Raw genomic sequence first — 18,148 nt, forward strand, 5'->3', positions numbered from 1 at the left:
ACTTTTTAAAAGGAAGGTGTCTTAAAGCACCCCACAAACAGGGATTGGTTTTTCCTTTCCAGCTTCCCTTCCTTCAAACTTCCCTTCATACTACCTGGGGTGACCCTGGATGTTTTTGGGATCTGGGTGGGGGAAAGAGAGCTGAACTTTCTGATAAGTTACTGCTTTACTGTTGGCTCTTTAGCTGCTGAAATGGCATTCAAGAGGAGTAGGGGATTAAGCTTCAACTCTTGGAGGGGAACATCTATATACGTTATTTGCAATTCTTTTGTAAGAGAGATTTGTCTCTTTTACCCATTTATTTATTTATATTCAATCATTTATTTATATAGACACTGTGTATTTATTTTACACTTTGCTTTATATTTATACTATTGATTTTTATTTTCTTGCTCAAATTGTTCCAGCTTTGGCCATTGGGAGTTCTTTTAGGGTGACTGTGTGTCTCAAGTTTGTTTTCTGATTATCTTCTTTTTCTGTAGAATTACAAGATGTTCCAGGCTTACCTTGTATTTTTCTTGCCCCAACCCTAAAATCAGCCATTTTTCCAAGGAGCCCTGGAATAGTATTTAGAACCCAAGATCTAGGTACTGTAGTGTCATCGAATTTAGCTTATCTTAGCAGATGGAACTAGGAAATATATTACCACCTTGTTTTTTAATTCTTTGCATGTCTATGATAGGCAGCCTATAAGATGTTCCCCAGGGATGCCTGCCTCCTGGTATCGTGTTATCCCCTCTCCTTGAGCACGGACTGGATCTAGTGACTTTCTTCTAATGAACAGAATACAAGAGTGAGAGGATGTCTTTTCTGAGAATAGGTTACAAAAGGATTGTGGCTTTCATCTTGTTTGCTCTCTCTTGATCTCCCCTTCACGCACTCTGAGCGAAGTCAGTACCATATTGTAAGTTGCCCTAAGGAGAGGCCCACGTGGCAAGAAACTGAGGGAGGCCTCTGGCTAACAGCTAGCAAGGAACCGAGGTCCTCCATACATCAGCCTGTGAGAAACTGAATCCTGCTAACAGCCATGTGAGTTGAGCTTGGAAAAATATCCTCTCTCCCTCAAGCCTTGAGATGACTGCAGCCCTTGCTGATACCTTGATTGCAGCCTTGTGACCTGAGCCAGAGGCACTCAGCTTAGCTGCACATAGATCCTTGACATACAGAAAGAAACTACGAGATAATAAATGATTATTGTGTTAAGCTGATAAATTTTGTAGCAGTTTGTTAGGGAGCAATAGATAACTAATACAATTTCTGTATCCTTCACAAGATCAATGGTTCTTAAATTTCACATTGGAGCTATTTAAAAATACATATGTTCAGGCACCTACCTAGAATCTCGGATCATTGTTCTGCATAGCTAAGTTTGGAAACAAATGTAGAAGGTTGCAGGGCAATCCATTTGGATATATAAGAAGAAAATAGACTTTTCTTTTTAGTGTATTTGATCCTGGAGTTCTCGACCCAAATTAATGGCTCAGCTTTCTTGGCAGAATCCAGAATAACTGAAACTTCATCTGCTATTTGGAGGTTTTCATTTAAGAGGAAAAAGAATTAGAGCTCTCTTACTCACTAAATGGCCTTGAAAGAGTCACTTATCTTTTCTGTGCCTCCAAATTCCTTCTTTAATAGGAAATTAAAGCATTATAATGCCATTGTTTAGGCAAGTAGATTTATCCATTGTTAGGTATATTAGGCAATAAAAAGGTGACCAAGGCTGATTGTGAGCTTCCTTCCCTGTAGAGATGTAACAAAAGATCAGATTTTCATTTATTTGTATTGGTAGACAGTGAAGCTGTATACTGTTGTAGAAGGTATGTGGGCTTCGGAGTCAGACACACCCATGTTCGAAATGTGCCTCTGCCACTGACCAGCTGTGTGGCCTTGAGCAAGCCAGTCGGCCTCCCTGGGTCTTAATTTCCTGTGGCAATAGTAGACAGCTCAAATAGAAGCCTTGATGTCCCATAACATAACATTTGTCAAATGCTCAGAGTAATGCCTGGCTTATCACAAGGGCCCAATAAAAACAGTAGCCATGAAGGTATACAATCAGCTCGTGTGGTTGTGATCCAGTGGTTAGTAAAGCAGGGAACAGACAAATTTCCACGTCAGCCTGGTTCTTTTAATGACAGCCCCATTTGGTGAGACAGATTGAATGATCTGCAACTCTTTCATGAGACCTTTCTGGAAATCGAGACTCTTTCCCTCTCGTTCTGTTCTTTTACCAGCACTAATTGCTTCTCTGTAGAAAACGTAACACACTGAAATGGGCCTCAAGAATCCAGGAAAACTTTCTGGATGGTAAAAGACCATTGGATGGGGTGATGAAGTGCTTCTGTGAAGGGTGCTGTAAGACAAGTTGAGGCTGGATGTGTCTGGGAGAGGTTCAGCTACAGGACACGCTAGTTAAGGCTAATTGGTGGACCAAGCTCATCTCACAAGAGGTGAGAGTCAGAGAAGCAGGCAGTGCCCATTGACTTCAAAGCTCCTTTAATCACTATTAAAGGCAGATTATTGTTGGGGAAAAAAATAACATTTTAATCTGTGTTAATTATTTACATCTCTGAGTGAATGAAAGTTTTTTTACCCTGGTGCCCAATGACAAATTGTTGAGCTATTTTGATTTGATCATACATCTTGGAGTATATTTGTTGTTCTGAACCCTGAAACTATTTTATTCTTCTCAATGTGTAAGGTGACAAAAACGATCTGTATCCAAATAGGTGAAAAGATCACTGCCTTCCAGAGATTGTGACATTCCTTTCTCTTAACCAGCTCTTGGGATTGACCCTGACCTACAGAGCTCTTTTTTTATATTTTGTTTTTAAAATTGTAATTATGGAAAACGTCAAACATGCACAAAAGTTAAAAGTACAAGGAATCGGCCAGGCACAGTGGCTTATCCCTGTAATCCCAGAACTTTGGGAGGCCAAGGTGGGAAGATTGCTTAAGCCCAGCAGTTTGGCTGCAGTAAGCTATGATTATGCCACTGCACTCCAACAGACAGAGTGAGGCCTTGTCTCAAAAAACAAAACAAAACAAAAAAAAAAGGAATCCTCATGTATTCATCAGCCGCTTTAATAATCAGCAGCTCATAGCTACTGTTTAATCCACAGCTTCTCCTCTTCCCCCACTTTGATTTTCTTTTTTTAAGAGTCTACACTGACATAGATCTTTGATTCTTTTGAAACTAATCTCAGGTATGTAATTTCATCCATAAATATTAATATTTCAGGGGATGTCACTAAAAGATAAGGAGTCTTTTTTAAAACATTACTGCAATATCATTATCAGATCTAAAACATTAATAATTTCTCAATATCGAATTAGTTCTCAAATTTACCAGGTGGTCTTTTTAACAAAAAAATGTAGTTAATTTCTTTGAATCAAATCCAAAAAGAGCTACACATTTGGATATGTCTCTTAAATCTATTTTATTTTATTTTATTTTATTTATTTATTTATTTATTTATTTATTTATTTTTAGTGGGGGTGGGAGATGGGGCAACTTGGTTGGCTGGTTGCTTCCTTCTTTCCTCCTTACCCCCAGCACCCCCCACCCCCTGCCTATTAAATCTATTTTAGTCTACAGCTTCCCTGTCCTCCCCAACACTTTTTGGTTATGTTGAAGAAACTGATATTTTTGTCCTGTAGAAATTTCCCACATTTAGGGTTTTGCTGATTGCATTCCTATGGTGACATTTAACAAATTCCTTTGTTTCCTTTTATTTTCTGTAAACTCGTAATTACATGTAAAGGCCTAATCTGCTTCAGATTCAGTTTTTTGGCAAGAATACTTCATAGGCAGTGATGTGCATTTCTATCAGAAAGCACATAATGTTCATGTGTTTCTCTTTGTAATATTAACAGCCATTGATGGTCATTATCTAGAATTCATGATCTCATTAAGGATTTGTAAAATGGTGATAGTCTATCATTCCTTTTCATTTATTAGTTAATTAGAGACCTTGCACATTTGTAAAGCAGGTTGAATGCTTGTTTCTTAATATTTACCAGTTTTCAGAATTATCCCATGTCCACTATTCCACTATTTTGTTACCTTGAAGTACAGTTCATTTAAGAAAGGCAAGTTTAATGCTTCATTTTTTTTTTTTTAACTTCTGGGAGTCTGGATTAATGCATGATATGATTCTTTCCTTTTATTTATCACTTTTCAGAAAAACAGGTTGGTTCCTTCAAATTCTCTAAAGGTGGCCAGTGATGTTTCTTTTTTCTTTTATTAATATTTCTCTTACTTTTTTTTCGGTATCAGTAAACACTCATAATTTTATTGTAATAAATTAGCTTTTATCAGATCTTTTCTGGAGAACAGATTTTTATACAGAGAGAAGCGGGACTGAATTTACATTGATGGAGCATCTTCTAGACACAGGCTAGGTGCTCTCATATACGCTATTTTATTTAATTCCCACAATAGTCTTTGAAGGCAAGTGCCGTAATCTCTGTTTCTTATAGAGGAGACTGAGATCCTCAGTAACCCCATGACTAGTCCAAAGTCACACAGCCAGAAAGTGGTCAAAAGGCACCATGTAGCTTTTGAAAATAATGTCCTACAGACAACGAGTTCCTAACTGGGGCTCACTGGTTATCCCTCCAGCCTCCTGTCTTACTTATCATATACCCTCCTCATTGGTAACTGTTCCTGTGACCCCCATTGAACTGCTAAGTATCCTTCTTCTTTATAACCTGGCTCATAGCTTTTTGTTAAGGCTGTTGACAACATTTTATTATATTTACATATATGACTTCACTTAATGCAAACTTATCACATTGTATGTGAAACTACATTTACCCACATACCCTTCCCCAGTAAAGTTAATTTTATTTTTACCTTTTCTTTGTGTGGAGGGCTCCTATCTCCCAGATCCTGTTCCACTCATTCTGGTAATACATGCTAAAAGCCTAGATTATATCTTTCTCTATATTTTCCATGCTCATATAATAATATATAAAGATATGTACTTCTATAATCATGTATAGGATTTGTTATTGTTTTCAAAAATAAGATCATAATATACATACTTTTCAGCACTTTATTTTTATCACGTAATGTGGCAATTTTTCTAAGTCTCTTCCTATAGCTCCATTTTTCCTAGTGGTTATATAATGGTCCATGGCTTCCAGATATACCATGATTTACTGAAACATTCTACTTTTTTTTTGAGACAGGGTCTTACTCTGTTGCCTGGGCTAGAGTACAGTGGCATGATCATAGCTCACTGTGACCTTGAACTCCTGGGCTTGAGCAATCCTCCTGCCTTGGCCTCCCAAAGTGCTGGGATTACAGGCATGAGCCACTGTGCCCAGCCTCTTTTTTAACTTCTGGATTTCTAGTTTTGTTTAAGGTTACCCCTCACTTTTAGGTTGTATATGTAGTCTCCAAGATTTGAGTTTTTAATACATCTGGAATTTAATTTTTTGGTAAATGATGCAATATATAGATCCAATTTTATTTTCATCTAGATGGTTAGCCAGAGTTTCCATTTATTTACCTTTTAAAAATTTCTATTTTGACATGTTTTTAAATCTATATATTAGTTTGATAGTGCATACATAGAATTTATGAATACATACACATATATCAGAGCTATGTGCTCAAAAATATTTTTTTTTCAAGTTGAAAGAGTTGATCAAAAGGTTTTGGAAACCACTGCCCTTGAGCTCCTTACACCATTAGATTTAAGGGCAGGGATTATGATTTTCCTTATTTTTGAATCCATATCTAAGACTGTCTCTGGCACATTGTATGCATTTGAAAAATGGTTGTTAAATAATTGAATGAATGAAACTGCCAGTATCTGAATTATGTGTCTTAAGCAACACAGCTATTGAGAAACTTGACATTCCAGCTGTGTCCCATGGCAAGGTATCTGAGGCTAAGAACAAGCAATGACTCATAATGACAGGTAGTACAACTTCATTGGTGTCAGCTTTACATTCCCATTTTTAATATGGGAATATAAATTATTAAAATCTTAAAGACCTTCCTGTGGCTTGTAATCCATAGGTGTTTAGGAAACTGGTAATTTTTTGCATCCGTGCTTTTTAATGCCAGTCTTCTATTCCATAATGGCAGTTTGAAGGAAGAGTAAGTCTCCTCAATGTTTTAATGGTAGAGGTATGATTACATTTATTTATTTTTTATTTAATTTAGTTATTTATTTAAGAGACAGGGTCTCACTCTGTCACCCAGGCTGGGGTGCAGTGGTGTGATCATAACTCACTGCAGCCTCAACCTCCTGGGCTGAAGCAATCCTCCTGCCTCAGCCTCCCAAGGAGCTGGGACTAACAGAGGCAAACCACCATGCCCGCTAATTTTTTAATTTTTGTAGAGACCGGGTCTGGCTATGTTGCTCAGGATGTTCTCAAACTCCTGGGCTCAAGTGGTCCTTCTTCCTTGGCCTCTCAGTGCTGGGATTACAGGCATGAGCCACTGCACCCAGCTTACATTTAATTTTAGATCGTGAACTTCCAAAACACAAAGACTTTATGGAACATGAAGTTCCATAAAGTCTGGACAGTACCCAAAACCTCTGCCATCAATTACTAGTTGGGAAAATCCCAAATGTCTTTTCCCTTCCTAATATACAAATTAACCTTAGCAAAAATAGCAACTTCACTTTTCTGGGTTTTTGAGTTGTTTTTAATAATAATATTCTACAAAATTTCATTTACTCAAACGGATAGGTTATGTTTAAACTAGCTGTGTCCTTTGGACTTCTTATATTTACTTTTTTACAGATTTCTACATTTACAATTTCTTTTCCCTTCCCCCCCGCCCAATTCCAGCAGTTCATAAGTCTGGTTGATCGTTACAAATGAGGTTGGTGCTTCCACCACTGGACATTTCGCATCATCTTTCATTTCAGGCTCAAAGTTAACTTAGCACCACTCCCTCTTGTGGCATTAGGAAACAGAAACCATGCCAGACTTGTTTCTGCTATACGTCAAATACTGTGAAAGAAACCAGTAATTGTTTTCTACTTAGCTTACTTTGCTCCTGTTTTCTTGAGTGTATTAGGAGGAAGAGGATAACCAGGAGCAACGGAACGCAAAGAAACTGAAGGAGAAGTAAACGTTTGGTTTTTTAATTCACTTACAAAGTATAGGAGATATTAATATTTAGCACACAGTCTGGGATATTTATTCTCATCCACTCTTTCCTCATTAGAGGGCTCTCATATTCCTTTTGACTTTAATATATGTGAGCTACGTGGCAGAATCAATCTGTAAAAGAGGGAATCCAGAATCTGTTCAGTGGGATTGTGGAGTGCAATGGGTACATTTTTCTCAAAAACTAGCCTTAGCGTTAAGATTACGCTTATATTTAGAGAAACTTTAAAAATTAAAATCTATACCTAAACAAAAACTATCAAATATAACAAAATATAACAAAAACAGTGACTGCCATAGATTAAAAAAAGTATTTAAATCCTTATTTTGATAAGCTAAATAGAAGACGATATTTAAAAAAATACTGCAAGACGAATTTGAGAAAATTGTCTTCTGATCAGAATGCTCTTACAAGAAAAGAAGAAAGGAAATTCCTTCCAAAAAGACATTGCTATTTAAACAAAACCTGTACTGTGCAGCCTTCGCGCTGCTAGGGAGACAGTAGACACCAAGAAGGAATGAACGAAACCCTAAGAATGCCTAATATAGTGCTAACGTTCATAAAAAAACTCAAATTTTTAAAAGATTATAAATCAAGACTTACAAAAGCTAATGAAATATCACGAAATTGCTTTATTAGAACTGAAAGTTGCTAAAGAAGACACATTCAATTTGAATTTCTGTACGCATAAGCGGAGAAGTCTTTTCGGCACGCACTGGAATTGTCACGAAAACGCGATGGTTTCTTAGCTGGAATCAAACTCTTTGGTTAGTGCTTAATGGACGGAGAGTCGCGAGGTCCAATCTAATGTTCCTGGGTCCTTATTGGATGCGTCCACTGAACCCTTAGTGTATTTGCCTAAACCACCAATGAACGCTTCACTCTAAAAAAACCTTCACTGATTGGATATTTTGTCCTCGCATTGGGCTCATTATCAGCCAATGGGAAGGCAGAACTGATGGAGGTTACAGGGTCACTGGGAGAGACTCTGTACAGCCTTTCGCCCGCACTGCTTTTTCTCTTTTTGGCTCCTTGAGTTGGGTTATTTGCGATCGCCGAGGCCGGGTTGCGAACAGAGGGACTCACTCCGCGCCGCCCGGGTCCCTCTACCTCATCCGTAGGTGTAGCCCTGATGGTGCGGCAGGCTCTGGACTCCTAAGACTGGAGCGGTATGTAGGGTCCATGGGCGGCGGAGAAAGCTATGCAGTCGGGAAGGCCGCGGAAAGCGGCATCTGCACCAAGGCAGAGAATCCACCTGGGTGGGGACGTTCCGCCTACCTTCTTGTCGGAACCCAACAATGCGTCCCATCGAGGCAACTTAGAACGTCCTGCTCCCATGTGTCCCGTGAAAATGTTAGCTTTGTTCACTTCCTCTCCATCCCCCTCACACCCGACTTAGACTAGCGCTAACATTATTAGTGGGTGACATCTCCTCTTTTCTTCATTTCTCCAGGTTATTCTTTGGTAACTTTATATTAGTTTTGTGGATCTGCATTTCTCCTAAGAGTGGGAGGACATAGTTGTGTTTGGCTTAATTCAAGAGAGACCAGTGTTAACATCACTGTATTTAAAACTTGTTCTTGGTGTTATTCGTGCTGTTAGCAGCTCCTCTCGTGATACGTAGTGTACTGAAGTGTCAGGACAGCGCTGAAGATACCTCCAACACCTGGCGGAACAGAAGTTCCCATAGGATCAAGTATTGTTCTGGTTTGGTAATTGCCAGGGTTCTATTTTACCATCTCGTGTTATTATTTTCTTTGATCTTGATTACCGCTCAGGATTGTTATGTGACGAAACTGAGGTTCGGAGAAGTTAACCCAACTTCTTAAAGTTACATTTAATCTTTGAGTAAGTGGAAAGTCAGATTTGATCTCAATGCTTATTTTATTAATGCTCACCTAACTGAGTAAGGATTTAGGTTGTATGTGTACCCTCTGCAGCTCTTAGCATGCGAGAGTTAAATAATTCTATGAGTTGAATGGTGAATCTCGGCTGAAAGAAAAAATCTTTCAGGCATCTGCCCAATTACAGGTGTCTCACATGTACTGTCTAACTCCTTGCTTCTCAACGTGTGATTTCTTGACAGGCAGCATAGGCCTCACCTGGAAGCTGGTTATAAATGAAGACTCTTTGGCCCCACCTCACCTGCTGAATCAGAATTTGCTTTTTAGCAAGATCATCCCTTAGGTGATCAGAGTGCTCATTAAAGATTAGGAAGCATTCATTGTCTAATAATGATTTTTTTGTCCAAATTGAACTAAACAAAGAGAAAGTAAAGATATGCAGTACATCCACTTGTGGATGTGTACTAATAAGACTGGAACATAGAAAGACAAGAAAAAAGTTTTTTCACAATTTCATCATTTGCTAGTGAGGCCATGATTTTTGAAAAATATGTTTGTATTGACAATTTTAGTTTAACAGTCACACATCTTAAAATATACATGAATATTTAAACAGTGATTCAAAACTATCTTGTATGACATCAGGTGCTGGTCTTAAAAGTAAAAAGCAGACGAAAAAATGTTAAATACTACTGCTGACAAATAAAATTTAAGAACCTTTTCTTTATACCCACATGCAATCTGTGCACACGCTAATTCCCCACTATAATTTTCTCACACAATTTTGTTCCATTGATCAAGAGCTTCTAATCAGTTTCTTTGGAAGGAAGGGGTAGATTTGCTACTGCTAGTGGTTTTTCCAGTTAATTAATGTGGTTATCTGGTAATAAAACCGAAACCTAGTCCTAAATTCTCATAATCTCATGTTGTTCAGCAATTAAAGAAAGTCTCTTGTAAAGTTTTAATGTGTAGGTTTTTTTTCATGTATTCATAGCAATGTTATAAAGACATGCATTTATAGACCAGCATAAAGTTTTAGTGGTTCTTTTTTGCAGCAGAAATCACCTAGTGTGCTTATTAAAATAAGTCTTGGGCCCTACCTCCAAAGATTCCTACTTAGGATTGGGTAAGGCCTAGGAATTTGCTTTTTAACAATAAACCCAGTTTGTTCTGTCTAGGTCCACACTTCTTGGTGTTAGTGTTTTGGATAAAAACACAACTAGAGAAAAATTTATTTTCCCTTGAGCTCAATGCAGTACTTGTAAAAGAAGGTAGGAGAAGAGAAATTTTTTTTTTTTACTTGCAGTATAGTTCTTTGGCTGCTGTAAAAGTGCTCAGATCAGTGTATTTCAGGTTATTTAAAAATTATTTTATGATCTGCCAAATTGGGAATACAAAGGGTAGGATAGAATGAATCCTGAAATAATCATTTAAAAACATTTTTTCCAGCCTTTGAAGGCAAACATTTAAATGTTTGTGTGAAATTGATAGAATTAACACAAAAACACAAAATGACTTGCAGTTAAAGTTATAACTTCTCCTTATTGTTTCCATTTTCTTAACTGTTCCATAGCTGTCTCTTATAAAATATGCTTTATGACAAAAATGTTGATCATTTAACAGAATTCAGGCAATGTAGTAGTTAGAAATGGATGTTGGAGTAACTTGGTATTATCAAGAATATTAAAAGAAAGCCAAATGAATCTTAACAGTGAGGAGTTCTCTCCTGAAGTTTTATATAAAATCCTTCTAATTTGGGAGACAAATTGTAGTTTCTCTTTGCTTTTCTTACCTTCATTTAAATGCCATAGGAAATGCAGCCCTTGACCGCAGCTTCTGCGTCTTAGGCAGTTGACCCTTGGCATCCCTGGATTCAACCAACCACAGATCGAAAATACTGTACAGTATTCTCAGGATGTGAAAGCCAAGGATACAGAGGGCTGACTGTATTAGTTAAGATCTTTGATGCTGCCTGGTAGTCCTGACCCTTTCCTAGGCAGATCTTGATTTGAGCCCACTCCTTAAAGATTGGAAGTTTTTACAATTTGATTTTTGTTCATCTCAAAGGAATAGGAAGGCTGTAATTTTATCAGGACTGTTTTACTGAATAATTATCTAATGACTCCTGAGATGAGAATGGAACTTTCCAGTTACAAGGCCAGTATTGTATGTAAAAGGCCCTCACTCAGAGTATTTGGTTCTTTTTTTACCCTGATTTACTTGATTTTTAAAAATTTTATTGTAATCGACAATTTATATATATTTATGGGGTACAGAGTGATGTTACGATCTATGACTATAATGTGGAATAAGTAAATCAAGATAGTTAACAAATAAAGTAATTCTTTTTGCCGTGTGGTATGAGTTAAAGATCCTTAGCGGTGGTTTTAAAATTGCTAAGAAGTTATTCCAATACCATTTATAAATATATTATTTTCCATTGATTTTTGACACTATGTAACTTATAACTACCATTTATTGAGCATTTACTATGTGCTAGGCACTAGTGCATATTGTTTTTACATGTTTTGGCATTTCATCTGGACAATAAGCTCTTTGGTAGCTGCTATAATTAACCCCATTTTATAGATGAAGAAACAAGACAAAGTTTAAGGGATTTTCCTAAAAATCATAGAGTTATCCAGTGATGGAGCCTGGGTCTGATTCAATTGAGCCCTCTTTCTTACACTGAATGTGTAAATAACTTTATTGGGATAATATCTTTATCTCTTCTCTTGACCCCAATCAGTACTACTGCATATATAATAGCTTTGTATATTTCAATACATTGTAAGCCAGTTCTGTTTTATTACCTTTTTCCTTCAAAATGATTTTAACAGCCTTTCTGGACTTACAGAATAACCTTGTCCCTGTTGCTCTCACAGTTGGCATTGTTATTGAAATTGACATTAAACTCATTAATTTGTGGAAAGTATACCTTTATATTCTTCCTAATAAGATTGTACTGTGTAATTTGGTTAATTGGAGTTACTATTTTCAACTTGCATATATGAAGATTAATTCTTGATATTTCGTTTCTTTGGCTTTTGTATATCTAGCATGTTGCATTTTTTAAAATACCCTGTTTACTTTTATGGAAAAAAGATATGCTGACTTTAAAAGGACTCTGTGGAAAGTGGAAAGACTGCTGACCAATTTAGGAAGTAGTAAATAAGATTTTAGCCCAGTTTTATACTAACTAGCTTTTGTGACCCAGGGAAAATTATTGAACTTCTCTGTGATTGTTTCCTTATCTGGCAAATGAATTACCTCGAATTCTATTTCATTCCTCCTATTCTTGCTTTTCTATTAGGCAGTAGAATATGGCACACTCAGATGGACACATGTGCTTAGATTCAGTCCAGAATCACTGTGATCTTTCAGACTCTGTTGGCCTGAGACACAGGCATATCACCCTTCTTGGTTTATAGCCTTCTTTGCCGGCCTCCTTTTTCCAAAGGCATTTTATCTTTTGTAGACCCAGTATGCTGAGTTTTTGTTCAAAGATGAATGAGAAAAAAAAGCTGTCAGCTAGCCACTTTTCCCTGAGGCACTTGTTTTAGGCCTAGAAATGTTCTAGAGGAAGAAAAGCACTGGCAGTGTTACAGTTTGAGAAGTATAGTGAAGGTTACAAGCTTGAACTGTAAAGATCTTGTTTATTGTGACTTTAGTGTTAAAATATGTATTGCTAAGAAGGAATTTATTGGAATATTGAGGATGACATATGTTCTTTAAACATCGTGCACACATAAATTTCTTCACTCATCTTATGTTCATTTTACTTTTCTCAAACTGTAGAGTTGCCAATTCTTAAGTTTTTGTATGATTTAGAATCATCTGCTTCTTTCTAAAGGTGTTGTAATCCTAGTTATTTAACAAATGCCATAATATACCTCAACAGCCTAGAACTAATTTTGCAAACCTTTTCTACAGAATTTAAGAAGATTTTATTCATGTGCATAGTATAGAAGATGAATTCTTCCTCCTCCACCATGAGCGAAGAACCTGATGCTCTATCAGTAGTTAACCAGCTACGGGATCTAGCAGCAGATCCTTTAAATAGAAGAGCCATCGTCCAGGATCAGGGATGCCTGCCGGGCCTGATTTTATTTATGGACCATCCTAACCCCCCTGTCGTCCACTCGGCTTTGCTTGTAAGTTGCTTTTAGTAATTTGTCTTGGTGTTTTATTTTTGTAGTTAAGAATTTGAAAAAGTGTTAGGTGATGTAATAATTTGAAAGAGACTATAGAGCGATTTATAGTCTGTATTTCTGTATGTGCAAACATATATGTGTGTGTATAGTCCTTTTATACAAATGGTAGCATTCTGCGTTGTTTTTATTCTTTAACATAAACAGCATACTACATGCGTGGAATGTTCTACAATTTCCTCTTTTCACTTGACATGAGGTCTTGAGGATTGTATCATATCAGTATAGATAGACACTCAAAACGGCACTGGTTTTGTTTTTGTTTTATAACAGGTTTTAAGATGTCAATCACATACCATCATACAATTCACCCATTTAAAGTGTACAATTCGGTGGGTTTTAGTATAGTCACAGAGTTGTGCAACCATCACCATAATCAACTTTAGAACATTTTTATCACCTCAAAAAGAAACCCTATACTTTCTACCTATTGCTCCCCAGTCCCTGACCCCCATCACTAAGCAACCACTAATCTCCTTTTTGTCTGTCTATATTTGCCTATTCTGAGAAAAATGCCTATACATTTTGCTTGTAAATAGAATCATATAACGTGACCTTTTGTGACTAGTTTCTTTCATTTAACATAATGTTTTTAAGACTTATCCTTATTGTAGCATTTATCAGTACTTCATTCCTTTTCATGGCCAAATAGTATTCCATTATATGGCTATGCCATGTTCTGTCTATCCATCCATTAGTTGATGGACATAGCACTTGTTTCAATATGAGATGAGAAGGAAAGATAAGAGGTTTAAACTGAGAAAGCTGATTAAAAAAAAGAAAAAGAGGGAAAGAGAAAAATATACAAAATCATGGCTAAAAATGCAGAAGGAACTATCATGTTATGGGAAATACGAGGGCTGGAGAAATGTGTTAAAAAACAACAAAGGCAATCAGATAAATCCAGAATGTAATAATTTCTGGAGAACAGTTAACCTGGTTCCTTGAATAATAAATGGCCTTCAAAACAATGGCAGTTGGGATGAGGAGAGGGATGGCAATAACTGTTATAGATTAAAAACCACTTACGGGAATTATCAGCCAAGTGTAATAAGTGGACCTGATTTGAACAAGTCAGCAATAAACATATTTTTTAGATAGCTGGAAATGAATATGAGCAGCTAGTAGATTATAGATGAATCATTATTGCTTTCGTAGGGAATTAACAATAGTATTTTCATTAAGTTAATCTTTTAAAAAATAACTTGCTAATTAAAGCAGTATTTAGTGCAATTTCCAGTCATTTTCTCTGGAGAATTTTGTTATTATTGCCTTACCTTGAATGTTGGGAAAATGTGGTATGTGTACCTTGTTTGTTATAAAAATAAGTAAGCACAAATAAGTGGATGCTAAGCCATCAAACACATAAATGTCCCTGGTGTGTCCCTGAATCTGTAATAAGCAAGTATAATAAATATTTCAGTTAAATTTTTGTTTTAAATATAATTTATGAGAAAAAAATTTGATAGGAATAATACTGTATATTGCTAATTTTTAATTATTCCTACTGGCAAACCTTATGACTAATAGAATTTCCTCACATGCAGTATTAAATGCACAGAAATCGTATGATTGGGTCAAGTTTAGTAAGTTATTTCTAAGTAGAACTCACAAGTCTGAGAATATTTACTAGTTCTTCATTTAGCTGTATAGTTCTTAGCATTGGGGATTCTTATGCCTTTCATTCATCTTTGAGAGCACTATATAATGTTTTTGTCCTCTAGCAGTTACATTTGGGTCTTTTTAATATCTTCTGTTTCTTTCCTCACCATGTTCATGTTTTCCTACTTATCCTTTAGCATATGGAGCATATTTATAACTGTTTTAATTCCCTTGTCTTCTAATTCCATCATCTCTATTATATGTTGGTTTGTTTCTATTGATTGCTTTCTTCCCTCCTTGTTATGGATTATATTTTCCTGCTTTTCATGCCTGGTAATTTTTAATCAGGTGCCAGATATTACACATTTTATGGTTTTGGATTTTTGGGGTTTTTTTTTTTACATTTCTATAAATATTCTTGAAATTTATTTTGGGTTGACATTAAATTTCTTGGGATCAGTTTGAGTCTTTCAAGACTTGCTTTTGGGTTTTGTTAGGGTGGATCCAAAGCAGCCTTTATGTTGTGATATCTCCACTATTAAGGAAATGCTGTTTTGAGGATTCTCCCTGTTGCCTCATTTATTGTAAGGTCTTTGGAATACCACCAGCCAGAGGTGCAAACTATTGCCAGCCCATTGTGAGCTCCAGAAATTGTTTTTCCTATTTTCTGGTGATTTTATTCCCTAACCCTGTAGCCTTTTATCCCAGGCATATGTAGGTCAGCATTCAACCCAAGATTCTTGGGCACACCTCTGTCTATCTCTGGAACTCTCATGCTGGTGCACATCCCTCCTTTCTGTTATTCTGCACTGCAGATTCTAGCTGACTCAACCTCCCCATCTCTGATCTCTACCTCCCAAACTCAGCAAGACCATTGGGTTCCATTGATATCCTCCTCTTCCTGTGCTGCAGTCTGGAAACTGCCTCCAAAGCAGTAAGGTGGGGAAATTGAAGGGCCTACCTCATCATTTCCTCTTCTCTCAGGGATTACAGTCCTATGCTACGTTTTGTCCAATGGCTGAAAATAGGCATTTTATATATGTTGTCCTGTTTCTTAGTTTTTTTTATGGAGGGAGAGCAGTTTCCTTAGCATCCTTTATGGGCTGAAGTGGAAGTCATAGTAAGAGTAGTTGCAGAAAAGATCGGAGATTGTAGTCAGAGGTTGTTGAATTCGTGATTTCATGGATGGCACGTTTTCGATAATGACCAGGAACTTGGAAACAGAAGGCAAATAACCAAGCAGAAATGTGAAAGGTGAGTGGCACTGAGCTGGCAGGGTATTAGATGGTGGAGTCCGCAGAAGTATTGCCCTGAGAATCAGATACCAAAGTCTTCAGTGAATAATGAGTGATAAGCAGGTCTGTAGATGATAGCAGTATTTAGGTATAAAGGGGGAACAGCTAAATGAGATCCCTAAAGAAGCAGCATGTGAAAGGAATTCTTGTAAAAATGTATTTTAAATATTAAAAAATCCTAGAAAAGTTCTTAACTCACAAAATAGAAAATTTGTGAGCATTAGTTCATCTCTTGTTCTTCAATTTTAAAAAAACACACATTTTGAAGATGAATTGTAGTAAAACCAGGAGGATCAGTTCATAAGGTGGTTATATGTTTTCTCCCTCTTAGCAATTTATTTTAATTAAGGTATGAAATTTCTTTAGGGAAATGATCGCTCCTGGGACCTGAAATTAATAAATGAAATATAGTTCTTGTATCCTTGTCAAGATGAAGTGGTGAAAATAAAACCAGTACAACCTAACTTTGACCTTGCAGATAAGTTAAGAACCTTCATTTCAAAGAGCAGATTCAGCTGCTCCAGCTCAGAGGATCATTTCTTCCCTAAGGAACTGCTCTGGTTATCACATTTAAAGGAGAGTTTCTACACACTTGAATGCCAATTGATTCTAAAAACAAAAACCTGTTTTTCTCTCTTTTTCTTTTGCTGTAAGTTAGTGGTGGTTTTAATTTTGAGTAGTCTGGACAGGTGAATTAACCTATTACTGTTTCTGCTGTAGGCTCTTCGATACTTGGCAGAATGCCGTGCAAACAGAGAAAAGATGAAAGGAGAACTGGGTATGATGTTGAGCTTACAAAATGTTATACAGAAGTAAGTACAATCCATAATGTTTCCTAATGCAGTAGAAAAATGAATCTTATTAAATGTATACTGATTGTTAATATATAACTTTACTGAAATTTTAATTTGAATACAAAGTCATACTTTTGTAGGTTATATGTCCAAAAATGTTTTGATGATTAATCTTCTGATTATTCTTAAACATTGACATTAATAGTTCTTACAAAAATGATCAGATTTGGTTTACAATGTTGGCAAATACTGTGCAGATACTTAAGAATAATTTTTTTGGCCGGGCATGGTGGCTCACACCTGTAAGCCCAGTACCTTGGGAGGCTGAGGCAGGAGGCTCACTTGAGCCCAGAAGTTTGAGACCAGCCTGGGCAACACAATGAGATCTCATCTCTGCAAATAAAAATAAAAAGTACAAAAACTAGCCAGGCATGGTGGCATGTGTCTGTAATACCAGCTACCTGGGAGGCTGAGACAGGAGGCTCACTTGAGCCCAGGAACTCGAGGTTACAGTGAGCTGTGATTGGACCACTGAACTCCAGCCCAGTGACAGAACAAGACCTTGTCACTAAAAAAAACAAGAGAGAATATTCTACATTGTTAGGAAGTTTTGTAAAGTATATGTAAATTGATTTTGTTAGCAGAGCAACACAGGTGACTGATCACACTTGACAATATGTAGTATTATAATACGGTACAAAGTTCTTTTAATATTTCATCTTAGTTTTACTCAAAAGAATCTTCTTCTTCATGGTCATGGCAATTAAAAGGATTTTTGATGAGATTTTCACGAGCCTCATTGAGAGGTTTCTTGGAGACTTAGAGCCATTGCATTAGATTTTTAACAAATGGCTGGTTTTTAATTGTACCTTTCATTTTACTGAGATCTTCATATTCATTGTCTCATTTCGTTATTTATAACTTTTTGAGGTAGATTTGACAGACAATAGCTTTGTTTTACGGATAAGGAAAATATAGAGAGGCCGAGTCACTTGTCTGAAGTCCTTCAGCTATGTTACCTTTGGGACCGTTGGGTTTTGCTCCTTAGACCTTGCTGATTTCCTTGTAGATGGCTAGAAATTGAAGATTAAGTGTTTTGGCATTTCTACGGTGTCTGGAAGCAAAAAGACTATGCTTTCTGAAGTGTCATGTAAGTTTATTTTGTATCTTGGTCTTACACAGACATGACTGCCTTTAAAACTCTAAGTAAGTAATTTATTTGATTTAAAACTTATGTTGCGGCCGGGTGCGGTGGCTCACGCCT

The 18,148-nt window shown here is 36.7% G+C and overlaps 1 protein-coding gene across 1 annotated transcript in view; it reads left to right on the forward strand.

Moving 5' to 3' along the window:
* The first annotated feature begins 8,108 nt into the window (after positions 1-8,108).
* ARMC1 (armadillo repeat containing 1) overlaps positions 8,109-18,148 on the forward strand; it is a 47,799-nt gene continuing 37,759 nt past the window's right edge. The window contains exons 1-3 of the mRNA XM_012663194.1: positions 8,109-8,307; positions 12,916-13,136; positions 16,811-16,902. Coding sequence (XP_012518648.1) covers positions 12,954-13,136; positions 16,811-16,902 — 275 coding nt within the window. The 5' untranslated portion in view covers positions 8,109-8,307; positions 12,916-12,953. The remainder of the gene's footprint in view (positions 8,308-12,915; positions 13,137-16,810; positions 16,903-18,148) is intronic.

This window comes from Propithecus coquereli, unplaced genomic scaffold (genome assembly GCF_000956105.1).
Source record: "Propithecus coquereli isolate 6110/MARCELLA unplaced genomic scaffold, Pcoq_1.0 Scaffold8, whole genome shotgun sequence".
NCBI lineage: Eukaryota > Metazoa > Chordata > Mammalia > Primates > Indriidae > Propithecus > Propithecus coquereli.